This window comes from Acipenser ruthenus, chromosome 25 (genome assembly GCF_902713425.1).
Source record: "Acipenser ruthenus chromosome 25, fAciRut3.2 maternal haplotype, whole genome shotgun sequence".
Lineage (NCBI taxonomy): Eukaryota > Metazoa > Chordata > Actinopteri > Acipenseriformes > Acipenseridae > Acipenser > Acipenser ruthenus.
This window is the reverse complement of record NC_081213.1, coordinates 25,455,772-25,479,446: the sequence shown is the minus strand read 5'-3', so window position 1 is coordinate 25,479,446 and position 23,675 is coordinate 25,455,772. Positions and strand designations below refer to the sequence as shown.

At 37.8% G+C, this 23,675-nt stretch overlaps 1 protein-coding gene across 5 annotated transcripts in view; it reads left to right on the top strand.

Moving 5' to 3' along the window:
* The window catches only part of LOC117971357 (IQ motif and SEC7 domain-containing protein 1-like), a 161,294-nt gene that overhangs the window by 69,207 nt on the left and 68,412 nt on the right, over positions 1-23,675 (top strand). Inside the window, exon 1 of one of the 5 annotated variants that reach the window (XM_058999841.1) lies at positions 16,420-17,337. The exons of the other annotated variants lie outside the window; for them this stretch is intronic. Coding sequence (XP_058855824.1) covers positions 17,261-17,337 — 77 coding nt within the window. The 5' untranslated portion in view covers positions 16,420-17,260. Of the gene's footprint in view, positions 1-16,419; positions 17,338-23,675 lie in introns of those variants that run through there. 5 annotated transcript variants of the gene reach the window in all.

Here is a 23,675-nt window from a genome sequence, read left to right as displayed (position 1 = left end):
ATTATTGGAACAGTAGTTTCCTGTACTATGGCTTTCTTGAACAGAAACACAGTTGTATATGGTGTATAGAAAGGCCCAATAAGCACAAGTCTGAAGGTCACAGGCTGGAATTCAAGCAAATGCATATCCCTTAGCTCCCTGTTTACTGGTAAGGATATAATGACCTGCTCTGTGTCAGCTAGTCTTCAGGGACCGCTTTAAACGCATGCGCAGCGTATTACCTGGATTGTTGTTTCACTGCAAATCTTTCAAAGGAACATAAGAAACGTTTGCACTATTTATCTGAATATATCCACATCTAATTTCTGAAAGTTGCTGCCGATGCAGCATGCCTTCAATCATCACGACACAAAAATTGGCAGAGTTATCAACATTTTAAGTATCATCCTCTTGCGGTGCACAAGGTCGCCGGTTCGCGTCCACCCTCTGCCATGTTACACAGACCTGCTCAAAAGGTTCCTAGATTTTCAGTATTACTATTTATTGCCCTCTTAAATCACATGAACAAGAGGGTATTTCTACTCAGTACATTTTAACTGCTGTACCCTTCAAGTACTGCATCTAATAAAGAGATCATAATCTCATGAACAATAGTACATAATGCATACATTGCTTGTCAAGTGTTATCTCCTGATATATTCTTAAACACATAAAGAAAGGGAAATGATGCCAAAGAGAATTGCCAGGTTCTTTTTTCAGTGTCGAATGATTTACTTTTATGTCAAGTAATTAGTGTCCAAATTGATAACATTTCATTTCATTACCTTTTATTTTTTCTGAAAACATGAAAATATCTCATTTAAAAACAGCTCTAACACTATCATTTGAAACAGCTCACTGGTGCAGAGTTATTTATCCTAGAAAAGTGGTTTTTAACCTAAAGCCTTTTATTTTAATAAATATCCAAGAGTACAAATGAGGTCTCCAAATTAAAGCCATGAGCATGTAACTGCATGAAGGCGGAAGGGTTCATTGGTTTTTCACATAAAAAGCCCCTTTCAAGACGCTTGGTCTTTGACTATGTTTTTCCTTGTGTCGTAGGTCTATAAATACTTTGCACCAGTATTGCTGTCCCGCTCCATTGTACAATACCCATCTAACAGTCCCTGCCACATATTCTGAGTACAGGTAAGTGGAGTCATGGTCACCCACTTACCTGTGTTGAGGTAGACCACAGGGTAGCGTAGTCACTGCTGTGAGTGCGGAATATTTTCTACATGTGTTTTTGCATGTGTTGTCTCTATATCTAGGAATTTATTCGGCAATACCAAAGAAAAGGAAATTCACTTGCATGTGAGCCAAAATGCTGTTGTGATGCAAGATACTGCTGATGTTTTTCAGCTTTCATTCTGTTACTGGGAATTTAAAAATAATGAACAAATACATTCTGGAGAGCTTCATTTTAGGAAGCTGTTTGGTAGTGTTGCATGTCATTGATCATATAGGAAACACAGAATAAATTACATTTTGGTGGCTTTCTAAGGTCCCACTATCGTCAAGCTGCTTTGCTGTTAAACATGTTTCGGAATGAGGAAACGAAGGGGCTGGGGGGGGGGGGGGGGGGTTGGAAAAAGGGTGTGACATCACCTTCCTGTTTGAAATGAAACTCAAAACTAAACTGAAAAAAAAAAAATGCAAAGAACACACAATTGCAAACTGATGTCAGGGCACAATTACCGAGCCATCAAAATGTCCGCTCTTTGACTTTCATTCTGGTTACTATGCTGGTATAATGTAATTTTTAGAATGTAATGGCGCTAAAATGGCTTGCTTGTTAACAGTATTGATACCATACCTGTCTTCTTAATGCATGGGTAATGCTTAATATTTGCGTCAGTCTGTGCACCTTCTATTCTGTACTCCTACATTATGTAATTCCAGCACATGAATGGTTTACAATATCAGCGACAATCTAGATACCAAATGCCAGTAACTAAAGTAAGAGTGATAATTAAAACGTATCAGCACTTGTATTGTTAAAAGCTGGCACTGTGGCTTTGTGTGAAAAACAGCAGTTCTTGAACAGATTTGTTTTCATGTCAGTATCCAGTATTTTTAAGCTATTTCACTTTTTAGGCAAAATATTTAATACAATTTTTTTAACAACTGAAGTGCTTGTTCTTCAACCACTCAGCTCTCAACAGATTTGGAAAGAAATGCAGTTATAGCAACATTTATCAAAACACTGGCGTGAATTCTGCCAAACTTATACTCGAGTCATTTTAAATAATAAACTTAAATAGTGCAGCCTGTTGTATCTGATACCCGTTTCACCAATTCCCTCCAATCTATTTTTTGAGCCAGATCTTGGAATTTGATTACTTTACAAATACATACAGTGTCACAGGGTAGCTAATACATTAATGTTAGGGTTCATTTTAGAAGTCTGTTTATAACATGGGAACATACATTTAAAAAAAAAAAAAAGAATATCTTGAACAGTATGTATGGTACCACACATATAAAACAAAATGTTAGCTGAACCTCATGCGGCTTAAAAGATTTCAAGCCATGTGAAACCTCATTTAATATTCACAGACTGGTGACCTTTGCCAGGGGCTTTTTGATGATAGTTAAAAGAAAAATGTGTCTGTCAGTTTCTGAACTCGTCAGATTTGGAGCTGTTAGCCAAAAACAAAGCCACCTTTTTATGAATTGCATTTGAACTATTTAACAAATTCTTTCAATGGTTCAATTTAACTGATTCCGAAATCAATAGCTACGACTGCAACAGACACGAGGAAAGGAAGGTTGCATCTTAATCCTAAAAGATTATTCTCTATCTGAAGTTAGTGGTAACTGAAGCCCACCTAAACATGAAATATGTACTAAAGATAAAATGTGCTTATTAAAGTCTAAACTGAAGTGCCTGAAGTGACCCTGCAGTGCGTTGCTGATTGGGTTGAGGAATCGTGACTCATGCATTCTGCTTTGGGCCCTCTTGATTTCCATCCACATGTCCATTAGAGCTGGAAAATTGTTCCCTGGGATACAGGATGGATGTTGTGTTATTTATTTAATACAACTATTATCAAACTAGGCAAGATTTAATCAATAGATCCAATTATACTTTATCTTGGCAGCTGTCTAGGTATGTTTTTTTTTCCCCTTCAAGTCACCAACCCCAGAGATGTAGCCCCTAACTTCAGCAGAAAACAGACGAAATGACAGGCTGAATGAGAGATGAGAAGGGTTGACATCCATTTTCATATCCCAGTTGTACCTGGGTAGAACAAAGATGTATGAAAGAAAAAGCTGTGATCCGTGTTTTGATACACGGTATCTGCCTGAAGTATAAAGAACATCCATATTCTTCCTAAAGTGTCTACATTCCAAAAGAATCACTATTGTTTTAATAGATGTTGTTTTAATAACAAGCAGTGCATTAATTGCCTGCTCTTACAATAATTACACATTTCAGCACAGAGTTGACAACATACATGTAAACAGCACATACATAATTCAAAGGTGCTATTATTGTGCCTTTACTCATTGTATGTAATTGATTTAATTATAAAGTCTCTTTTTATAATGGCTGCGCCACATGCTCTGGCAGAATAAAAAAATAAATAAAATACTGTGTCGGAGATCAAAGCTGCTGCTGCCTGTCTTAGATTAACTGAATCTGCATATATAGAGGCAAAGACATCAACACACAGCAGGGCAGAGACTGCATGAATCACACAGCCTTGATAACGAGTACTGGAGTCCTCTAGTCTCCATCATATAAAAAAAAAAGATGTTCGCATGATGCTGAAAAGAATGTGCACTTCAAATGTGCTTTACTGCTAATTTAAGGTTAACCCCAGTTTGTTTCATGTCAAATGCAAAACGAACAAACCAAAAAATATATTAATCCCACACATTACATTATCATTTATCTTAATCAGTTTTTTCTGACAGTTACTCCACTTCAGGCAAAAAAATAATGTAGTGATTTGATATGCCTTTTAGCAGTGACATATCTTTGAAGAGGTTAGAGCCACAGCTTCAGTTTAATGACTTCAGATCTTAAATAGTTGATTTATGAATTTTTATTTATATATTTTTTTTAGCCAAATTCACAAAAATCATCATCTATTTCTACAATTAGGCAGCTTGGCAGCCCACAGTTAGTGAACGGCCTGGAATATTAATATACCTTAATGCATTATTGTGGCCTGTCCTACAAATGTTTCTTATTGGATTTTCAGATCCATGTGGTGCTGTACAAGCTAACTGTGTTGTGTTTGAATGTTTCAGCAACAGACAATTTCAGTGTCAGCGCGGCTGGCTTGGCATCTGTTTAGAATGGCTTATGAGCTTGAAATGCATTTTTAATTGTCAAGGCAGCTCTAACGTTACGTTACACTGTAAAGTTAAACAGTAGTGTTATTTAACTGGAAATTCAGTGCCTACCAACTGAAACTGTAAGAATCAACAAGGTTCATCATTTCAGCATATATTATATAATACGTAATACACACAAAAGCAAGGAATATGTAGTTGTTGTGTTTTTTTTTCAGTATGAATGTTATAGATTCAGACATATTTGTCAAATTATAAGAATTGGAGGTTTTTGCAAATCAGATTTGGTGACCATCTGTGTAGTTTTTCTTAAGTTGTTCGCCAGTTTAAAAAACGGTCTATTAAAAAGTTTTGGCTCACTGGTGTGGTTCAATGTAGTGAACCATACACTGTAAGCTCAGCATCTAGTTAGTTATATTACAGCTGTGGTGAACATGAATTGATTCATTAAGAACAAAAGGCAAAGACAGGATGATATGGAAGCAAGCTCTGTACAAAGTCTGGATAAATGGGTAAAAGAGGGTTCAATCCAAACGAGTGCTTTGTTGCAGTGCTTTCAACCCAGTCAACGTTTTGATTCTTCTGTCAGTTTTGGTTGCTCATAAATTCCTATGCCATTAAATAATTTTTCCAAGCGAAATCAATTTCCTTTCTAGTTGTGGTTGTACTGTTCTATTTGAAAATATAAATATATCTACCCATTGTAACAAAGGTGTTTTTTTCACAAATCTGTTTTACACGTGATACCATTCATGATGCTGGAGTTACATTTCTTAAGCTTTGCAGAAGGCTTGGAATGGCACATGCTTAAAAATCGATTTCTTTTGAAAACCGCTATCTCCATTTCACCTCTTTGACAGGGATGATAATGTCCTTCATCAGTTCTGTTGTCCACCTTCCGGATCTAGTAGCCCTTCTTCGAGATAACATGAAGCACGAGGTCACTCGCTGAGCTGTGACTGACACTCCTCTAAGCCCCGCCTCTCTCCACTCCTCCCTATTCCTGCAATGAGGGATCTCTCCTGTCCTCTCCTCCCTATTCCTGCAATGAGGGATCTCTCCTGTCCTCTCCTGCATGGATTCACTTTGGACGTCAATATACTTGGCCAAACTTTTAAATGCACATACTACTTTTAAAAGCATTTGATCATTTCTAACCATAAATGCCTGATATTTCTGCCTGGGACTGTACTTTCACTTTCTATTGTGTCTGTTATATGCCTGTTAACTACTGACAACTGTTGATTCTGAATAAATGGTGCAATGACTGTTGTTTGTGCTTACCTTTTTATTTAAATGTTTTTAAACTGTACCTTCACGGCAACTGGGAATTAAGCTTTAAAATAGGAGTTTGCTGGCCATTAACAACACACTTTGGCTCCTGGTTTGAATTATATTATCATGTCACCTGCCACCCTGCCCTCGCAGATTAGTCATGCACCCTCAGTAAACCCTGAAATTATCAAACTTCAAAACAGCCATGTCATTTCCACACAGGATTTCAGAATCCTGCCTTAATCTTGATCCTTCCTGTTATTACTGGAATTCATGGCCAGATTTCAACAAAGCGATCAAGCGAATTAAAATCCTGCTTTTCTTGGAATGAATTACAGTGAACTTTTTTTTTTTTTTTTTTTTTGGTGTAGTGCTTTATTTGTGAGTGTGGAGTAGTTTCATTTTTTTTTTAAACCAGTTTAAAGAAAAATAATGATGATGATCGTGTTTGTTTTCTGACATGCAGTTTAATTCCGCCTGTTAAGTTGTAGAAAAAAAATCTATTGATATAAATATGCAATGGATCTTAACCTGTACAGCACAGTTATCTCCAGCTCTAACTTCTGAATTCCAAGTGCGGTTTGGGAAGTCTCATGTTTGAACTGTATAGACAAAGAAAGAGTATTTAAAAAACAATACAGTTATTTCTGTATAATGTATCAGTACAAAGATCAACCTTCTAGAATTTACATAAAGCACATCTATTACATAGTAAAACTTGTATTTAAATATTACACAGGTAAGTAAGCTGGGCTGAGTTGAGTGGGGGACGGAGGGGGGTGATGCTGGGACGCCAGACTCACCGTCGAGCCCTCTTGAGGTGTCGTGGGCTAGTCGACGAAACACTGAGGATGGAAGGTGCCCACTTGAAAACCCCAGAGATGTACCCTACTTAGCTCAATCCAGACGGTTGTCATGCTGATGCGCTGGGGAGGCCGCACTGTGGTTGATCCCCGGAGCCAGCATCGCAGCCGTTGTGTGTGCTGATGCGCCAGGGAGGCAAAATAAGCTGATCCCTGGAGCCAGCATTACACTTCAGCCATTAACACCAGACAGAGGGATATCTACATCATCATATGGAAGGAAACGTAAATGGATGGAGACACATATGGATCACATTAGTTTACTGTAAAGCTACGTCTTAGTTGGTGCTTATCTTGGCGAGAGCCGAGTTCAAATCAGCATGAAGTTTTAACATCTACTCTCGTGTAATGGAAATCATGAAGATGATAAAAACGTTTTTTTCTTAGACTGATTTATCCTGCTATATTTTGTTTGGAGGGCAGGTAACTAAGCTGAAAGGCGCAATCTGTGTTTTGATTCATGAAATTAATTTAAACAATTAGACAAAATATTGCAAAAAACAGACCTTAGTGGATAACCAGCATTTTTTAAAACTAAAATGTATTTAAAAGTGAATTCAGTCACTGATTGCTGTCTGAATGCTTTTGTTCATCAATACTTAAGTCAATACTGAGGGCTTTTGAATAGACCACTAGAGGGAGTAAAGCCCTAAGCAGTCATTCAGGCAGCAATCAAAAAGCTTTACTGTCAATACGAGTTCTGGGAAGCTGAGGCACATGTGAATGTTGATTAGTGCACTGCATTCAAAAATATGATCAGATTCATACTGAACTGCTACTAATGTGCTGGTGCAAATAAACGCCATGTGATCATTTGGTGCACTGTAACCTGTGATGAAAGTACTGCATCTAATAAGGAATCTGGTGAAATACATAATAGTTAAATCAAGGTCGAGGTAATATAATAAAAACACATCATCCCAAAACTCTCATGTTTCCATATTGTTTCTCCTGAGATAGCTGGTGTATGATAATAAGCTCAATTCAAGTGCTAGTTAAAAGTTGATTAATTATGAAACCAAGTCTGTGAGCCAAGTTCACACTGTTTTTATATTAAATGTATATCTTTCAGGTTTCAAAAATATGAATTTCTTTCTCCATTTTGATTTTTTTTTTAATATAGACTTATAATTTTAAAATACGTTAATTTAATTATATGTTATGTAAATATTATAATTTCAATATTAAATATGATATTTATATATTGATATTTAGTATGATAAAAATTAGCTTAAATTAAGTATAAGTAATCTTATGGTTATAATTAGCTTTTTAAAACATTCTCATAACACCGTGTAACAATTTTTTGTTTTTTGTTCCTGGGTAGTAAGTGTTATTTCCTAATTGCTTATGCCTCAAAAGTATAGAAAATGGCTATTATTCCCCACAAACTTTGCTTTTGTGACGAGGACAGTGATATTTTGAAATATACCTAATTTTCCAGAACATTCCAGATAGATTCAGTGCTGAGTAAACTTGGAGTAACTTCTAGAACTTTCTAGAACTTTCCAGTAATATAAATAGTAGTATAAATACAGGGGCCTTAAGCCCACCAGTTCAGTTTAGTTCCAGCTGCCTAAGTGGATACATATCTGCATTTTTCTGAGATGGCATCAAGAGGCTGCAAGCATCTGGCAGAAGCATTTTGCTATGTCTGCGGCCAATTTATCAAGACAAGAGCGAAAAAGTACTCCGTGGAAGCATCGGCTAAGATGTGTGAGGCCTACAAGGCATATTTCGGCATGCCTGTCGGGGATCAAGACAAACCCTGGGCACCTCATTTCACCTGCGAGCACTGCAAAAAAACTCTGGAAGGTAAGATGGACAATTGTTGCTCGGAATTTTATGTTATAAAATTTGTTAATTTTTAAAATTGTAAAAGTTTTTAATTTTAAAATGTTTTACAATTTTCAATGTTATTGAAAAAATATATCATATATGAAAAATGTTGCGAGAATCTCTTACACATTAGTCATGGGTGAAATAAATGTATTTTTGTAGGATGGTACAGAGGGGAAAAGAGAGCCATGAAGTTCGCTATCCCAAGAATTTGGCAGGAACCCACTGACCACTCAAGCAACTGCTACTTCTGCATGGTGGACCCTTCCAAACGTCAGACTGGCAAGAATGCACCTGCTATCACGTATCCGGACCTTCCTTCATCCATCGCCCCGGTGCCACACTGCCATGAGCTCCCCGTACCCACTCCTCCGGAGAGAGAGTAGCCGTCTTTAGAAGACAGCAGCAAGTCAGAGAGCGAGGAAGACTTTGTAGATCCAGATGACAATTTTAGAGGTGGAGCTGAGGAGAGAAACCCATACTACCCCAACCAAAAAGACTACTCACTTCTAAATCTTTTGTAGTCATTTTTGTATTACTTTAGTATAAATACATGTTAATTTGGATTCATATGTTGTTTTTTTCTGACTTTATGTGAACGAAAAGACACAAATTCGCCCGTTTTCTCATTGGAAATAGGTAAATTTCAAAATATCACTGTCCTGGTCACAAAAGCAAAGTTTGTGGGGAATAATAGCCATTTTCTATACTTTTGAGGCATAAGCAATTAGGAAATAACACTTACTACCCAGGAACAAAAATTGCGTTACATAGTGTAATCATCTAGAGTAAAGAATTAGAACTTAAAAACTACTAAATGCTGAATTGTAAGAAAGAGGAAGATGAATCTGCAACATGTCTGTATAATGGTTGTGAACAGCAGGACTCAGAGTGGCTGTGACTCAAGACCCCACTTTGTAGCGTAAACGTGGTTTAAGTCCCCACTTGGTTGTTAATTTTTTTAAATATATTTTTTCTTATTTAAACACATATTACCAATGTTGAGCTTAAAACATCATTTTCTATATATATTTTGTTTAAAGAAAATGTTGGGAAGTCATGGTGCCCACCTAGCTGGTGGAGAATCATAGACCCCACTTGGTAGCATAGACGTGTGTGTGCGTGTGTGTGGGTGTGTGTGTGTGTATATATATATATAATTAATATAAACATCGCCATTCTGATGAAATAATTGTAGCTACAGTATACAGTATAGCAGCAGATACAGACTTATTTCAGTGGGGGTCTATGGTAGATATTTAAACACTGAGATTAAACACTTGATTTTTCTGTCGTATATTGATTTATTAAAAATAATATACTAATGTTACATCATTGTTTGACTTCTCTGTGGATTTACCATTCTGGGAACTTGGATGGAAACTTTTTCAATGACCTATTTTTTATTTTTATGTTTTTTAAATGCAAAATCCAAAGAGCTCCACTGCAGGATGCCATTGTTCAAGTTTTTAAAAGCTGTCTGTGTTCTGTGAAGCTGAAAGGGGTTTGATAAGCTAAACAGCTACGCTTGGACAAGTTGCTATCAATACAGTGTAATTGCATCTGTGAGCAGCAAGCAGTAGAACTTTGTAGGTGGAACATTCCATGCTGACTTGCCACTTACAGTATTGTTTGCTTTTGTTGTGGTTCAAGGATTTGTGGCGAATAGTATAACAGAGTTGTGCACAAATTTTGAGTCTTTCGACTGCAATTACAATGTGTGGCCATCTGGTGCCTCTCTTTGCTTGGTTTGAATCTCAGTAAAATATTGTTAACCCCATCTGACCACCTTTCCGCTTAAAAACAATGAAGATATAAAAACAATGCTAAGGAATCAAATGATTACCAAACAGTAATATTGCCTATATAATATTCCCATTTGTAATTTAACAGAGATGGAATTGATTTTGTTGTTCCCCTTAAAAAATAAAATGGTGTGTATCGTTGTTTTTTTTTTGTTTGTTTGCTGAAGCTTGGGAAGGGATGAAGCCGTCCAACACTCCTGTTTTAGAGGAACACTGTTAGGTGTAACCGGGGGCGACGCTGCGGGTCTCATTCTCCACAGTGATCAGTTAGCAGTGGAGCGCCGCTGTCACAGTTCAGTATCACAATAACAGCAATTACACGCCTGCTTGAAACTCGCTCACAGCTCTGTTCAGGGTGCTCGGAGGGTTAGAAAGGGGCTCTGTAGGTAAAGAACAAAGAATGACAAGAAGAGGCTGTGTTCATGAAGCACAAGCGAGCTACTGCTGTATGTACACTGCAGTCCTACTGTATGCCGTTACCATCATGCTAATGCTTTATAGTTATTTTCTATTGTTCAATCAGAGTCTAAAACATAAAATGCTTTCATCTTACAATCCAGATGTATTTTAGTGACAATACACAGTTAGATATGCACAGTGAACAATTCTGAATGTGGATTGAAGTTTGCCAGATTTGTATTTTCTTGATCTGAAGAGAGCTGGGTGTTTGCAGCAGATGGTAAAGGCCAGCAGCCCATCCCTTCGCAGTCCAGAGAGTCCCTGATTACCATCATTCCAGCCTTTTGTTCTCTCTTTGCCTCAGATTTATCCAAGCAAGTTGGAAGGAAATCTAAACAGCGTCAAACAATCTTCCAGGTTGCTCTTTATAGTCATCTTCTTCTATCAAAGAAGGGCCCCAGGCATTAGAAATGTATTGCACACTGCTGGGTTGATGTCTATATAACCGTGCAGTATCTGTACATATGGAGATAATGTCAAATGATCATTCTGCCAAAAGAAATAGAATGGAATGGAGAATCTTTGCTGTTTCATTGTTTCCTGCATTCTGTACATACAATGAAAGATATATGATAGCATACACAATTATAGCTCTATATGGAAGATAGACATTGTTATATACTACTGCAGCTAGTGGTGTATTAATATAATATTACACAATAAAACATACACCTTGTAACATATACTGTACAGTGCATGGTGATACTAAAGATGTGTAAGATAGGTAAAGATCCTCTGCCTTGAAATATCTTGTGTATTTGGAGGACGTGTTGCTGATGCAGTTATGAATATTGAATGCTATTGTCCAAACTATACAATAAAAAATACCTTACACACAAACAAATTACTTAAGAGATACCTGCCACACAACATATTACTCAAGAGATACCTTACACACAACATATGCTCATGCCTGCAGTGCACAGTGTGGGCTTGTAGAGCAGCACCATCAGAGATCCTTGTTTCCTGGAACATGGTACCCAGGTGGGAGGCTTGGTCACCAGCCCCCTTTATCTCAATAGGCACCCTTTCACAGCTGGGCCCAGGCAGCCACTGGAACTCCATTAATCACTTCATGCAACTGGAGTATGGAGTATGTTTAAAAATGTTCATTTATCAAATAGTCACTCACAAAGAACAGTCCGTCATTAACATCTTTCCTTAAAATGGAGGAAGGAAACCATGTCTGTTTTGCTTTGCTTTTTTTTCACCTTGGTTTTCTCAACTCTTAAAAATGTTTTTAGGACTGGAAACCTCAAATAAAAACAGTGGATGACACCAGTAACAAGCAGAGACCAGTTCTGACTTTCAGCTGAATAATAGGATTATCATTATTATACAAACTCTCTGGGCAATGAGCAGATTGCCTATAGTTACCTTTACTTCTATCTAGATGTTCTATTCAATGCTATAACTGCAGTTTCTTTTTAGAGAATTTAATTTGTAACAAGGATGCGTGGGGGCACGCAGGTTCATTATACCCGGTAATGCTTTTTCAAATTCCACTTCCATATTTCCAAAGCTGATACACTATCTCTCTCTAGCAAACTGCACTATTTCACTTTGAAATCAAAGCACCATTGGAACAGAAGGGGACAATGCACCGTGGGTTGAGGGGAGGAAGAATTGTATGATCAATTTCTATTTGACGGTGCTGTGCTCTTTGTCATTGCTGCAGGTTTCTCAGATTTGACACTATTTTCTGTTAGCCCTTTCTAAAGCTCTGCACATCTATTGACAGATTTAAATAAGATGGCTGGATAGGATAGGAAATGACGGAGCTACAGAGAGCTGGAAAGCAGCAATAGCACGGCAGGGAATTGTGTAAATGCACTTCATTTCCTTACTTATGTGAAAGCTTGTCTCATTTGTCACAGTTTCCCCAATGCCTTGGGCACTTTTTCATTCAATCAGGTTATCTTATTTTACTTTTTAAAGGTACTTCTAAGTACATGCGATCGTGAAAAAAGCGCCAGTGGCTTGAATCTTGTATTGGTTTGAAACAAATTGATATTAGAAGTGTTTTCTCATAAATAAGTAAATGTTATTGTTAACCTGAAGCAGACTACAATTCCATCTCTAGTTGTACTGTAGGTTGAAACTCAGTTAATGAATGTACTGTAAGTACTGGCTTAGACCTTTACAAGACTTGTTCATTCCATGCCTGCAGTTGATGGGCAAGATCCTTGTTTCACTGATCTTTGTACCCAGGTGGTCATTTAACATCAGCTCCCTTAATATTAATAAGCGCTCAGTTACAGTTGGACTCACTGAAGGACAGACACTTGGTGTGAAGGACCCTTGGCCTTTGCACTCTGTCCTGCATATTACGCTGCTTGCTTCGGCAGCTACATTTTATAATAAAGTTAGCATGTTTCGCAGCATTGTTTGTGTTTGTTCAATGAATCGTGCTGCAGCAAATAAATTGGTCATGTTGACCATTAATGTGCAATGAGCACGGCTAATGATATTGCAATTTTAAAGTCTTTCATTAGCACTTTTTAATTTTCATTTAAAAAAAGAATAATAAAGATTGCTACACAACAAACAGTACTCTATGTTTTGACACTGCTGAGGTGGGTTATGCTTGTTTTAGTGTCATATTGTTGACTTCTCAGATGTTTAACATTTGCAATAAATATACTCAGTAATTAGTAGTAAGTAATTGCTGTAGTGTCTGAAGACCTTGGGCTGCCTGGCTGACGAGCTCCCCAGTTTGAGCTCTATTGTTTAGAGGAGCTTACAGAGACCTTCAGGTAACCTGCAGGGGCTCCAGTTACTGTGTCCATGCCTGCATCTATTGTCTGCCAATAGAGAAAGGGAGGAAACCACATATAAATGATGCCTCTCACTCTTTACCAGACCACCCATATCCAGATGCTTCCATGACAGTGATTTAGCATCACCACCATTTCAATCTGAGAGCAAATGAATGTACACCTTGATGCACATAGAAGAGCAAATGACAATTGCAACAGCATTTGTTGGGTTGTCTGTCTGTTCTGCTGTAAATTGAATTCCCACTAAATCGGATGCTCCCTTGCATTGTCAGGACAACAAAGGGACGGTTTACTTTGTTTTGTTAGTGGTGGCAGAAGGACACGTGTAATCCAGCCCACCATTAAATTCATTATTCTCAACAAAACAAAGGAAGGCTGCTCTGAAATAACCAAATGACGGGGTGTTAAAGCAGTTAGCAGACTCTGTAAATTCATTTCAATCTGTTTAGACAATATGTTAGGCTTCTGGAGCCATTCCCCATGAGTGCACAGAGCCTTTAACTTGCACTTGAGTAAGTGCAGCCTCCTTGTTACGTATTGCTTGGTGTGTATAGCCTTTTGAATATGTTCATAGGCCTTTTTTATGGTATATGCTGTTAGTCAGAATCTGTCTGGATACTGTAAATGACTTTGTAAGAGCAGCCCCACACCCACCCCACCCCACCCCCCCACTCATTGTCATTTTCTTTCTTCAAACTAGCCGTATGAATGCAGAGCAATCAAATATAATTTTGAAACCCAGCATAAAAAATAGATATAATTTAAATAATGACTCCGATATGTGCTGGTAGAATCAAAGAACTGAACACTATCATGGGTCTTCAGTAGCCGAAACAAATGAGAGGCGAAGGGGTTATTATTTTTTTCAAATTTCCGTCTATAATTATATCTGCTCCCTTGGGAGTATCATTGGGGTAATCAGAACTACATGCAATTTGGCAGTTGCAAAATAAAAGATTTCCTCAATTGCGGAGGAATGGAGTGGGCAGTGGAGTGGGCAGTAGATTTTATACATTGTGATGCATGCTAGTTAAGTCTTCCTTTTGCACTTTGCTTGTTATGCAAAAATAGGACTTTAATTAAAGGGTTTCAATATGGGCTGAAAAAAACCCGGCAATAATCACAATGTATTGAAAGCTGAAGATTTTGATAAAAATGAAATGTATACGTTTGCAGTGCCGCATGCATTTTTGACTCTCCGATATACCGTAACTATCTTAAGCAATGGAAAATCCAAAGATGTTTGCATCGCAGGATCATCCTTATTTAACAACTTGAGTAATATCTGGCAGTATGAATTTGCAATATATTTGCTGAAGGTGAAAAAAGGATCAAAACCCTACTACCGAGGCACAAAAACAAACTTGCAGAGCATAGTTCTTACTGTAAGTAAGAGATACACACTAGATTTTGTAAGCATTTTTATCTCATTCTTCTGATTCTGCACTAAAGATTTAGCTTTCCAGGCAGCACAGAATCTTGTGCTAAGCCAGTTCTATCGTTGCCATCTTGTGAATGTCAATTTGCCATAAAAGTACCTATTGTGCAAAATGTCACCCGTTGGTAGGTTTCAATAACTCAGTCCCCTGAACAGGAACCAAGTGCTGCTTTCATCTTTACTGATACACTAAGACATGTCAGGGTTCACACATCTCACTGTGTAGAAACTATTCTAAACTCAGAGATATGGATTTAACAAGGACTATCTTAAAAAAAAAGAAGTAAAAAGATAACTGTGTAAACAGAGATAACAATATTGAAGTTCATTCAAACCTGGCTGATAATTGAGCCGTCACCGAGACGTAAAGATTAAACAGTAGAATGTAATATTGATGTGGTGAGCTTCTGAGGAAGGTGTAGCTTAAGGGGTTTGTCGGGTGATAATAATGCTTTCGTGTTTGTAGTAAGATTTTTTTTAGTGCTGAATGCGCTATAAGCCTGGATGCTTACAAAATGGTTATACAGTGACATGTTGTTTCCTGTTGGCTATACAGCTGCACCATTGAGGCTGAAGATTTAAACAAAACAAAGGCAGCCAAGTCTCTGCCAGAAACTTGTATTCAAAGTAACAAGCTGTGTTTCTTCAAGAGCGTGAGATGGAGCTTAATGTTGAAGTCTACTGTGAGAGGAAAGAAGCCAGGCTGTTGTGCTGAATCTTGATTACCATCCATCTCTTCCTTTATCATTCAAAACACCCAATCAAAGAATCTAAGGTGGAACCATTAAGAACCTGAAGTTGATTTATCAGTGCCTTGTAGATTTGATAGTTTTAACATCCTGCCTTCAATTATCACAGGATAGAAATGTACACGTTTTGGTTGTAACAGTCGAGATAATATGAGTATTATATAGCAGAATAACACCAGATTTATATGTGAGTTTGGATTTAATATTTCCATGGAGTGTTCTTGTCCCTGCAAACGTTTAAATGACTCTAGTGGAAAGGCATGCTTTTAAACATTCAGATTCTTATAAATGTGAGAGACTCCACCCAATTACTTTAATTGTGCGGTACTGTGTTTTTTTTCACCTGCTAATTCTGGAGGACATATAAATCAATTTGCATTATTATTCTCCACCAGCAAGTAAATTAACTCACATTCTGGCCCTGTATTTCCCATGCTAATTTTTATTTCAAACATCCACAAAAGCTGAACCGTTAGATAAACATTGTGTTCACTGGATATCATCTTCAATGGGAAAGCTAAAATGCTGTCACTTTCATCTATTTTTTTTCATATTGCAGAAACAGTGTTATGCTTACAACTTATATGTGTTTATTTGCTTCCTATCTTGCTCAAAAACTGCATATAGATTGCATTGGACAAGTCTACAGTTTATGGTAATTTTGAGCACCACCACAACTGCATGAATAGTGTTTTTTTTTTTTTTTTTTTTTTAATTCTGTCCCAGTATTCCAACACAAATTCAGGGCAGTTGTTATAGAGTCATTATTTAACTACAGGCCAATGGGAAACAGACATCAAGGTTCTATTTGAGATTGCCTCAATGTGTTCCTGTTGCCCCAGCAACCAGCATCGGCATATCTCCGCGAGGCATTATCTAGCCAGCTTCTTAGCTCTGAGCTTGCCCCACTGAACACCATGTGGTTTTGGTGATTAGCTTTTCGCCACACAGACCTGACTGGCAAAGGGTGCTGGGAATTAGATAAAGCATAATTAATACCCTGATCGGGAAGGGCATTGTTTGCATTGTTACGGTTTAAGCGTGGGGAAGCCAATCCTTGTCATAGTCTGCGACAAATAATGGAGCAGCTGTAATTCAGAGCTGAAGACCTGGCAGGGAGAGGCAGAGCTGTGCAGCCTATTTACGAACTGGGAAGTGTACTACTTTACCAGGGCCCTTTAAAAAAAAATATATATATATGTAAGGAACGGGGGGGAAAGAAAACTGCGTGTGTGAACATGAGATGCAAAGATCTATACTCTGCTGGGATTTAACGTTGCTTTTCAAGGCAATTGTATGGATTAGAGCTACAATGCATACTTTCTTAAGGGTTTTATGTCTCATATTAACAGTACAAAAGAGTGGCATTAGAACCACCCAGTAGTTAAAAAAGAACAGATTTTACTTGAAAGAGAGAGAAGAAAAAAACTACTAATCACTACAGAGTATGAGGGGAGAGCTCCGGACAGATCTACTGGAGACATCAAAGAGGATAGATGAATATTGCTGTCGTTCTGCTGCTGCTGTCTTCTTGTCCTCCTGTTAATGGGCAGGTGCTAAGCCAGGATACAGTGCCATGTGGGGTCTCTCGCTGCCTTACTGACAACAGGGAAGACAATGGGCTTCGGAACATTGACACAAGGGCAATGAGGTGTATCTCTTGTGGTAACAGAGGCTTCTGCTTGAGCCTGGCGTAAGAAGATTCCTCAGAAGTTGACGATATGTTTATAAACCTACTGTGTCTTATGTGATTTTACCACATACAATGTTGAAGCTAAAAGCCTTCTGTTTGGATTACTGGCAGTTCTGGTGTCTACAGCCTCTCAATGGCTTTTATAAAAGGTAAGCTGGAATTAAAATATTCTACTGTTTGTTTTTACTGTATGAATTTTACCCATGGTAGTGTGTTTATAAAAGCTATCTTGATTTGTATTTTGCATTGAGTTTCATTACTGTTTTGTTTTGTTGACAAGAAACTACTGTACTTTTTGTTCACTGGTTAAAATAAACCAGGCATTTTAAGAGTTCATTTTAACTACAGATGCAGATCATGTTTACTATTATGATATCATTAACAGCAAGCTGACCTTCTGTGTAATGCAGGAAAACTGAGTCAAAATCTTGGCAAACATGTTGTTTGTGGAACTCATTTCCTATGGCAAACATTTAGGAATTATTCGAGATCATTGTTCTTGCTGATTGAGCATCTCACATGCATCACAGTTACCCAAGCTGAGCTCCGAAACCTTCCTCCAGCAGTTCTGACACAGCTTCTTTGTGATTGACTTTGAATGGAGAATAGGGTTGAAGTGTCAGCTGCCTTTCATTTAACAGGGGGTTGAATAGAGAAATGATGGAACAAAGTTGTGCTGCTGAGAAGCGCCTGGTGCGGCTTGGCACTCCTGTGTTTAAGGTGAACTGTGGTGCTTGTTTTGTATGGTATCAGACCGTTTGGACACTGTGATGCAGCACACACTCAGTGTGTGTTACGGCTGTTACATGTGTTAGGATGACCTTTGGGTGTTTATTGATTGGACATAATGAAGCTGGTGCTTTAGCATACTTTTTTATTTTCAATTTCTCAATTTCTCTTTTATTTTTATTGATTTTACAGTACGCTGTTTTCGACCATATAGGAAAAAGCACAGGCATTTGCACATCATTCAACAATAGTTGCTCATAAAGAACAGAGCCAGGAGTAACTACTGCATTCTCTACTCCATGCTTCTCCTGCTCCACGCTCTTGTTTAGGGTTTGGCAGCCAGCTGGTGAATATTTAATGGTAATTTCACGTTTTTTTTTCACTGTAACCTCTGCTCCCCCCCCCCACTTACTACTCTGTCGAGGCCTGGAAAGAGACGGGCCACATGTCTGTGTCATCTGCCTTCCATCCCTGACAATATACAGAGTCACACCCTTTACTTTCAGGAGGTCAAGGTATACTACTAGCATGTTGAGTGAATGCATTAACAAGTACATGACTGGTTTAACAGAGGCTGATATATACAGTGTCATTTATGGTGACTGGTAAATTGTTTTACAACATTACCGCCATTACTGTTTGCAAGAAATGACTCTCTATCCAGTTCTGGATGTACTGTATGGACCCTTTTAACAAATCTCTATAGACTGTTTTAAGGAATGTTTTGGTAAGGATTGTATTTTGAAGTCCATTTTGATTAATTAAATCAAGTTTACAGTTCATGAAACATTTTTTCGAATATTTTAGAGAAGGTTTGAAGTCGATTCTAAATTTTCCAAAGTATAAACAGTCAAAATGCAATTTGATGTAGTACAACAAATCAAGTCACATTAGGGTTATATTAGGTACTCAAAAGTGTGGCCAAAGTAAGTTGTGTGCTACTAGTTATATAACATTAACCGTTCTTTTTTTTTTTTTTTTTTTTTAGTTTGTAAAATTGTTTTAATGTTTTAGAGACGGATAGAAGTAATTACTAGATATGTAACATTGTTTTTTTTTTTTGTTTGTTTGTTTTACTTTCACAAAAAGCGGTACTTTTATCAAGCTCTCCGTTCTTAAAGCATGTATCTTTCCAAGCAAAGGCACTAGGGCCTCGCAGCTTTTCAAAGTTATATTGATAAACCCTCCTTGGATCTTTAGAAAATGCAAAGCATTCCATGCAGCTGCATATTATTGAATAATCATGAGTTACCCGCCTTGCTAAACATCTTTACATGAATACCTAGTGTACAGGCAATATTAACTGGAGTAATGAAGACCTCTATGGCTCAATATCTTTCTGACATATTCTACTAATGATCCTACACACGTTGTGTATGCCCTCGATCAAGGTAATCTGTCAAATTTTAAAGTGGAAACTTTCAGCAAAACAAAATTGTCTCATTATAATCTTTTTCCTTGTTTTTTGATTGCGTATGCTTATTTGTCATGCAGCATGCAGAGGTGAACCGTATAGTTTTATCATGTAGTTATTGTGTTTGTAATTAAGGAACAGACTTTCACTTGGGTGTGTCTGCTGAAAGGCTCCTGAGACCTGGTCATATAGCCTAGCTCTGTCCAAATACAATTCAATAAGAAGACTTTACCTACCCAAACTTTACAATGCTTAAATCATTTGAATGCAGTTCTGTAGCTTACTTATGCTTGAAGCACAAAAAAATACTCTACTTCTAAAATGACAAGGATAAATGAATGACTGTTGCTCAGGGCATTAGCTGTTAGATTAATTACATTTTTAGTTATCAAGGAAATGCAGTTAAAGGTAGAAAAGATCAGGGGACACAAGGTCAATGATGCATGTTTGAACCCTTGACAAGCAAGGGACGCTGATTCCCCCCCCCCCTCCCCCCTCCCCCCTCCCCCCCTCTATCTCTCTGTCTGTCTCTCTGTAACTCATTTGGCAGGCGGTCATGTTTATTATTTTGTTTTAATTTATTATGTGTCTCTATTCTCCAAAACCCTAAAGCTGCACACACTAAATGTAAGGGTGGTATGTGTGTCTCTACACTGTCTCAAACCATGCTTGAACTAGTTTATACTGATTCGTCAGGTTAATCATAAATCTGTGAATTAAAAAAAAAAATCTGAAATGTGCATATGATTCATGGTCTGTAGTCAGTGTGTGTGTGCGTGGGGGGGGGGGGGGGGGGGGATATTCTGCTGTATTCTAGTTGGAAAGTCCATGTCATATTCATCTACCTTACTGAGACGTGTGGAAGTGTAATATCCTACCCAAAAGCACTTTTGCTAAGCAAACATAGTTGCTGCAACTGGATTTTCTGATGCTTTTAAGGCAAACAGAATAATGGAAAAAAGGGCCTGATAAAAGTACATTTTTCCATTGCTTGGACAGCTTTTCACTAGCTTCTTACCAGCAGTCAAACACATTGTTTTGTAAAACGGGTTGTATGTTTGTAGATTCCTTTTTCTGATAAATATGTTTACAGTACTATTCATTGAGTTGGCAACCACTGTGTTACACATTGCTGTTGTATCTTTTTAATACTGTAGGGAAAGACATAACAGAATGTAATGGCAAGCTTTTAAAGACCAGCAGGCTGGACTGGGACTTGGTTAAAGATGTAACTGGACATAGCCTGAAGGTCATTCATACGCTGTTTATATTCTCTAACTCGGGTGTTTAGACAGGAGAGTGTTTCCCAGCATTTCTGTCAACGTGACATTAATTAAAATATAAAACAGTCTGAACAGCCTGGATATGCAGTGCAAAGTTCTGCGAGGGATGTTTCAAAGGAACTAATTCATGTGTCACTGTCATTCTCAATTTAAAATAAAATTAAATGAGAAGAAAGTGTTCTGTGTTACAGAAACCATCTGAAAACCTAAAATGCTTTGCTTAGTTTAAATGAACTCAAGACAATTGTACCATTTCTACTGAGTTCTACATGAAAGATTTGGAAAACTAGCCACTAAGACAGTGCAAAGCTTTAAATTATACTTTTTGTAGCGTTTTTTTTCATGGACTTCCCTCGGGCAATGCAGTTGTCTTTTTATGTGAAATGAATCTGTAAGCAGGATACGGAACAGCTTCTGACAAAATGATAAATTAACCAAATTCCCCAATGCACAATTGTTTACTCCTAAATCAAATATTTAAGGATTTAGTAAAGGTTAGTTTAAAAAGTGTATCACATTATTTTATAATATTTGATGTCCATCCAAATAGGACCCCCTGCTTTAAACTCTGTTCCAAAAGAGGGCAGCTATAACAGCAGCATGCCCCTATTAACAGCATTCTGGAACGTTGGTTTAATTGAAGCCCTGAGGAGAGAGACCCCCTTCTGAGCCACATTAAAAGACAATGTCTATAAGGCTGTATTCGATTGGGTTCTGGACTTCCCTTCTGTCTTTTATCCTGCAGCTGTGTTCCTAAGCAAAATGATGTTCCAGAAATCAATGAAATCACAAATGTTTGTTTGTTGGCTGAGTTTCACCAGTTTCAGTGGGTAAATCAAGACTAAAAAGTGTCAGATAGCATCTTCTTTGTTACCGCTCAAGTTTAAGCAGAAACAGGCTCCATTGTAGAAAAATCTGCATGTTTTCGACTAGGATAAACGGAAAAACACATAGTGATCCCAGTGGTTGTCTTTTTTTAAAATTATATTTGCATTAACCCACTTGGAATTATTACATATCTGCTGAAATGTTCAGGATCGGCAGCAGTGGAGACTTCCCTGGATATCTGCACAGCAGATATAGAACGGTCAATGGTTACGTGAGGTTCCCCTAAAGACTGCCCTGGACGGAAATCCTCTTAGCAACTGAAGTTTTCTCCGTTCTCTTTATTGGACGTTATTTTGAGACAGTGCCAACTGTACTGGATTGTATCCATGTGGACTATTGAGAAGCCAAGGTTTACTTCTCGTTTGTGGCTTGATTCAAACCCAGTGCAATGCTCCACTTGCTCCTGTCTTTCTCTACTAATCCATTGTATCAGTTCCTCTGACCTGTTTAGTTCAATGTGTCTCTAGCAGCATAGTCACTATGTATCAATTTCCTTACTGACTTGTAAAGGTTCACACATTTGGAGACACTCTGCAGTAAAACTTGTTGTTTTTAATTGGATATTTGATTGGACCAGCTGAGTTGTGACAGAAACCCAAATATAAAAGATTGTGGTCTAGTAATAGCTAAATGTGGGTGGACATTGTTTTCATAACAGAGTGTTAGAACTTGCACTGTGATTTAAAGTAAAAAATGAGGGAAGGTCATCCGGTCAGATCTGTATGTGAACAGTACTTGAAAAATGTAATTCAGACTTTCCTCAAATATCAGGGAAGAAGACAGGGCTCTTCAAGTATTTTCAAAGTTATATTAGCATTCCTTGCCCTCTGTAATATGTTCCTATTTGCAAAACATGACTTTTATATTTAAGTAGATACAAGGCTACGTTAAGTAATTCAACCAAGGACTCCCGAGTGGCACATCCGGTAAAGGCGCTCCGCGTGGAGTGCAGGATGCCCCCTATAGCCTGGAGGTCGCCGGTTCGAGTACAGGATATTTCTCTGCCGACCATGGACGGGAGCTCCCAGGGAGTGGCGCGCAATTGGCCGAGCGTTGCCTGGGGGGGTAAGACTTAGGTCCTCGGTTCACCGCGCAAATACCCTTATCGTGACTCTGATTTAAGAAGAGTAATGTTTTTGAGGTTGGACACACAATATGTATTTCTGGTCCTGTAGGCATGAATTGGTGGTGTAAATGAGTCATCAACAGCTGCTCAATCCGCTCCTGATGTAGGCCATGTCAGTTTTGTAGCTATAGAAACCTGCAGTATACTTTTCATCCAGGATTGTGAAAGTAGATTGCTGCTTTTATCTTTTTGATTACTTTTCCAGTTACTTGGCAAGGGTAAGAGAAAGTTTTCCTACGCTCTCTGCCAGACTAAGGTACATTAGACCCGAGCTTTGTTAAAGTTACTGAAAAAACAGCATTTCATGACCTTAATAGTTTTCCATTTGAAAAATGTACAAGTACTCTTGTGAACTTGAAATTATGATTAAAGAACAACGTGGAGGAGAAGTTAATCTGTTATGATGACAAACCACCAGCACATAGCAACAAACATTGATGTAAATTGTACAGTATAACTACAGAGACTCACTAAATCCATTTCTCCATTTCTTAAGACTGTTGGGTTTGAATTTTTGGTTATCAGTAATACAAGTGGCAATATGTAGTGCATGCTATTTGACAAGTCCCCTGTCATTATTGAGTGATTTAAAATATAGAAGGAGGTTATACAGTAGATCACAGAAAGTTCACAGAAACCAAAACAGAATACTGTAGTTCATTTTTAGAGGACAACTATTTTCCCCTTGGGAATAAGCATCTCCCTACTTTCTTAAAGAGTGCAAACATGTGTGCAATCCAAACTGGAATGGACTTCCAAGAATGCAAGCATAGAAAGATAGTGTTTATATGTTGTGGGCATGCTTTTACAGTATATGCATTTATCATGCTTCTACAGTATATGCATTTATCATGCTTTTACAGTATATGCATTTATCATGCTTTTACAGTATATGCATTTATTTTGGCTGCAGTTTTTTTTTCAATTGCCAAGGCAATTTACACCACAGCGATTTTTACACCATAATAAATAATTGTATTTACTGTCCCCGATATGCAACAGCTGTATTTTTACTGGTATAGTGTTCCCATTCAAAATATATTATCC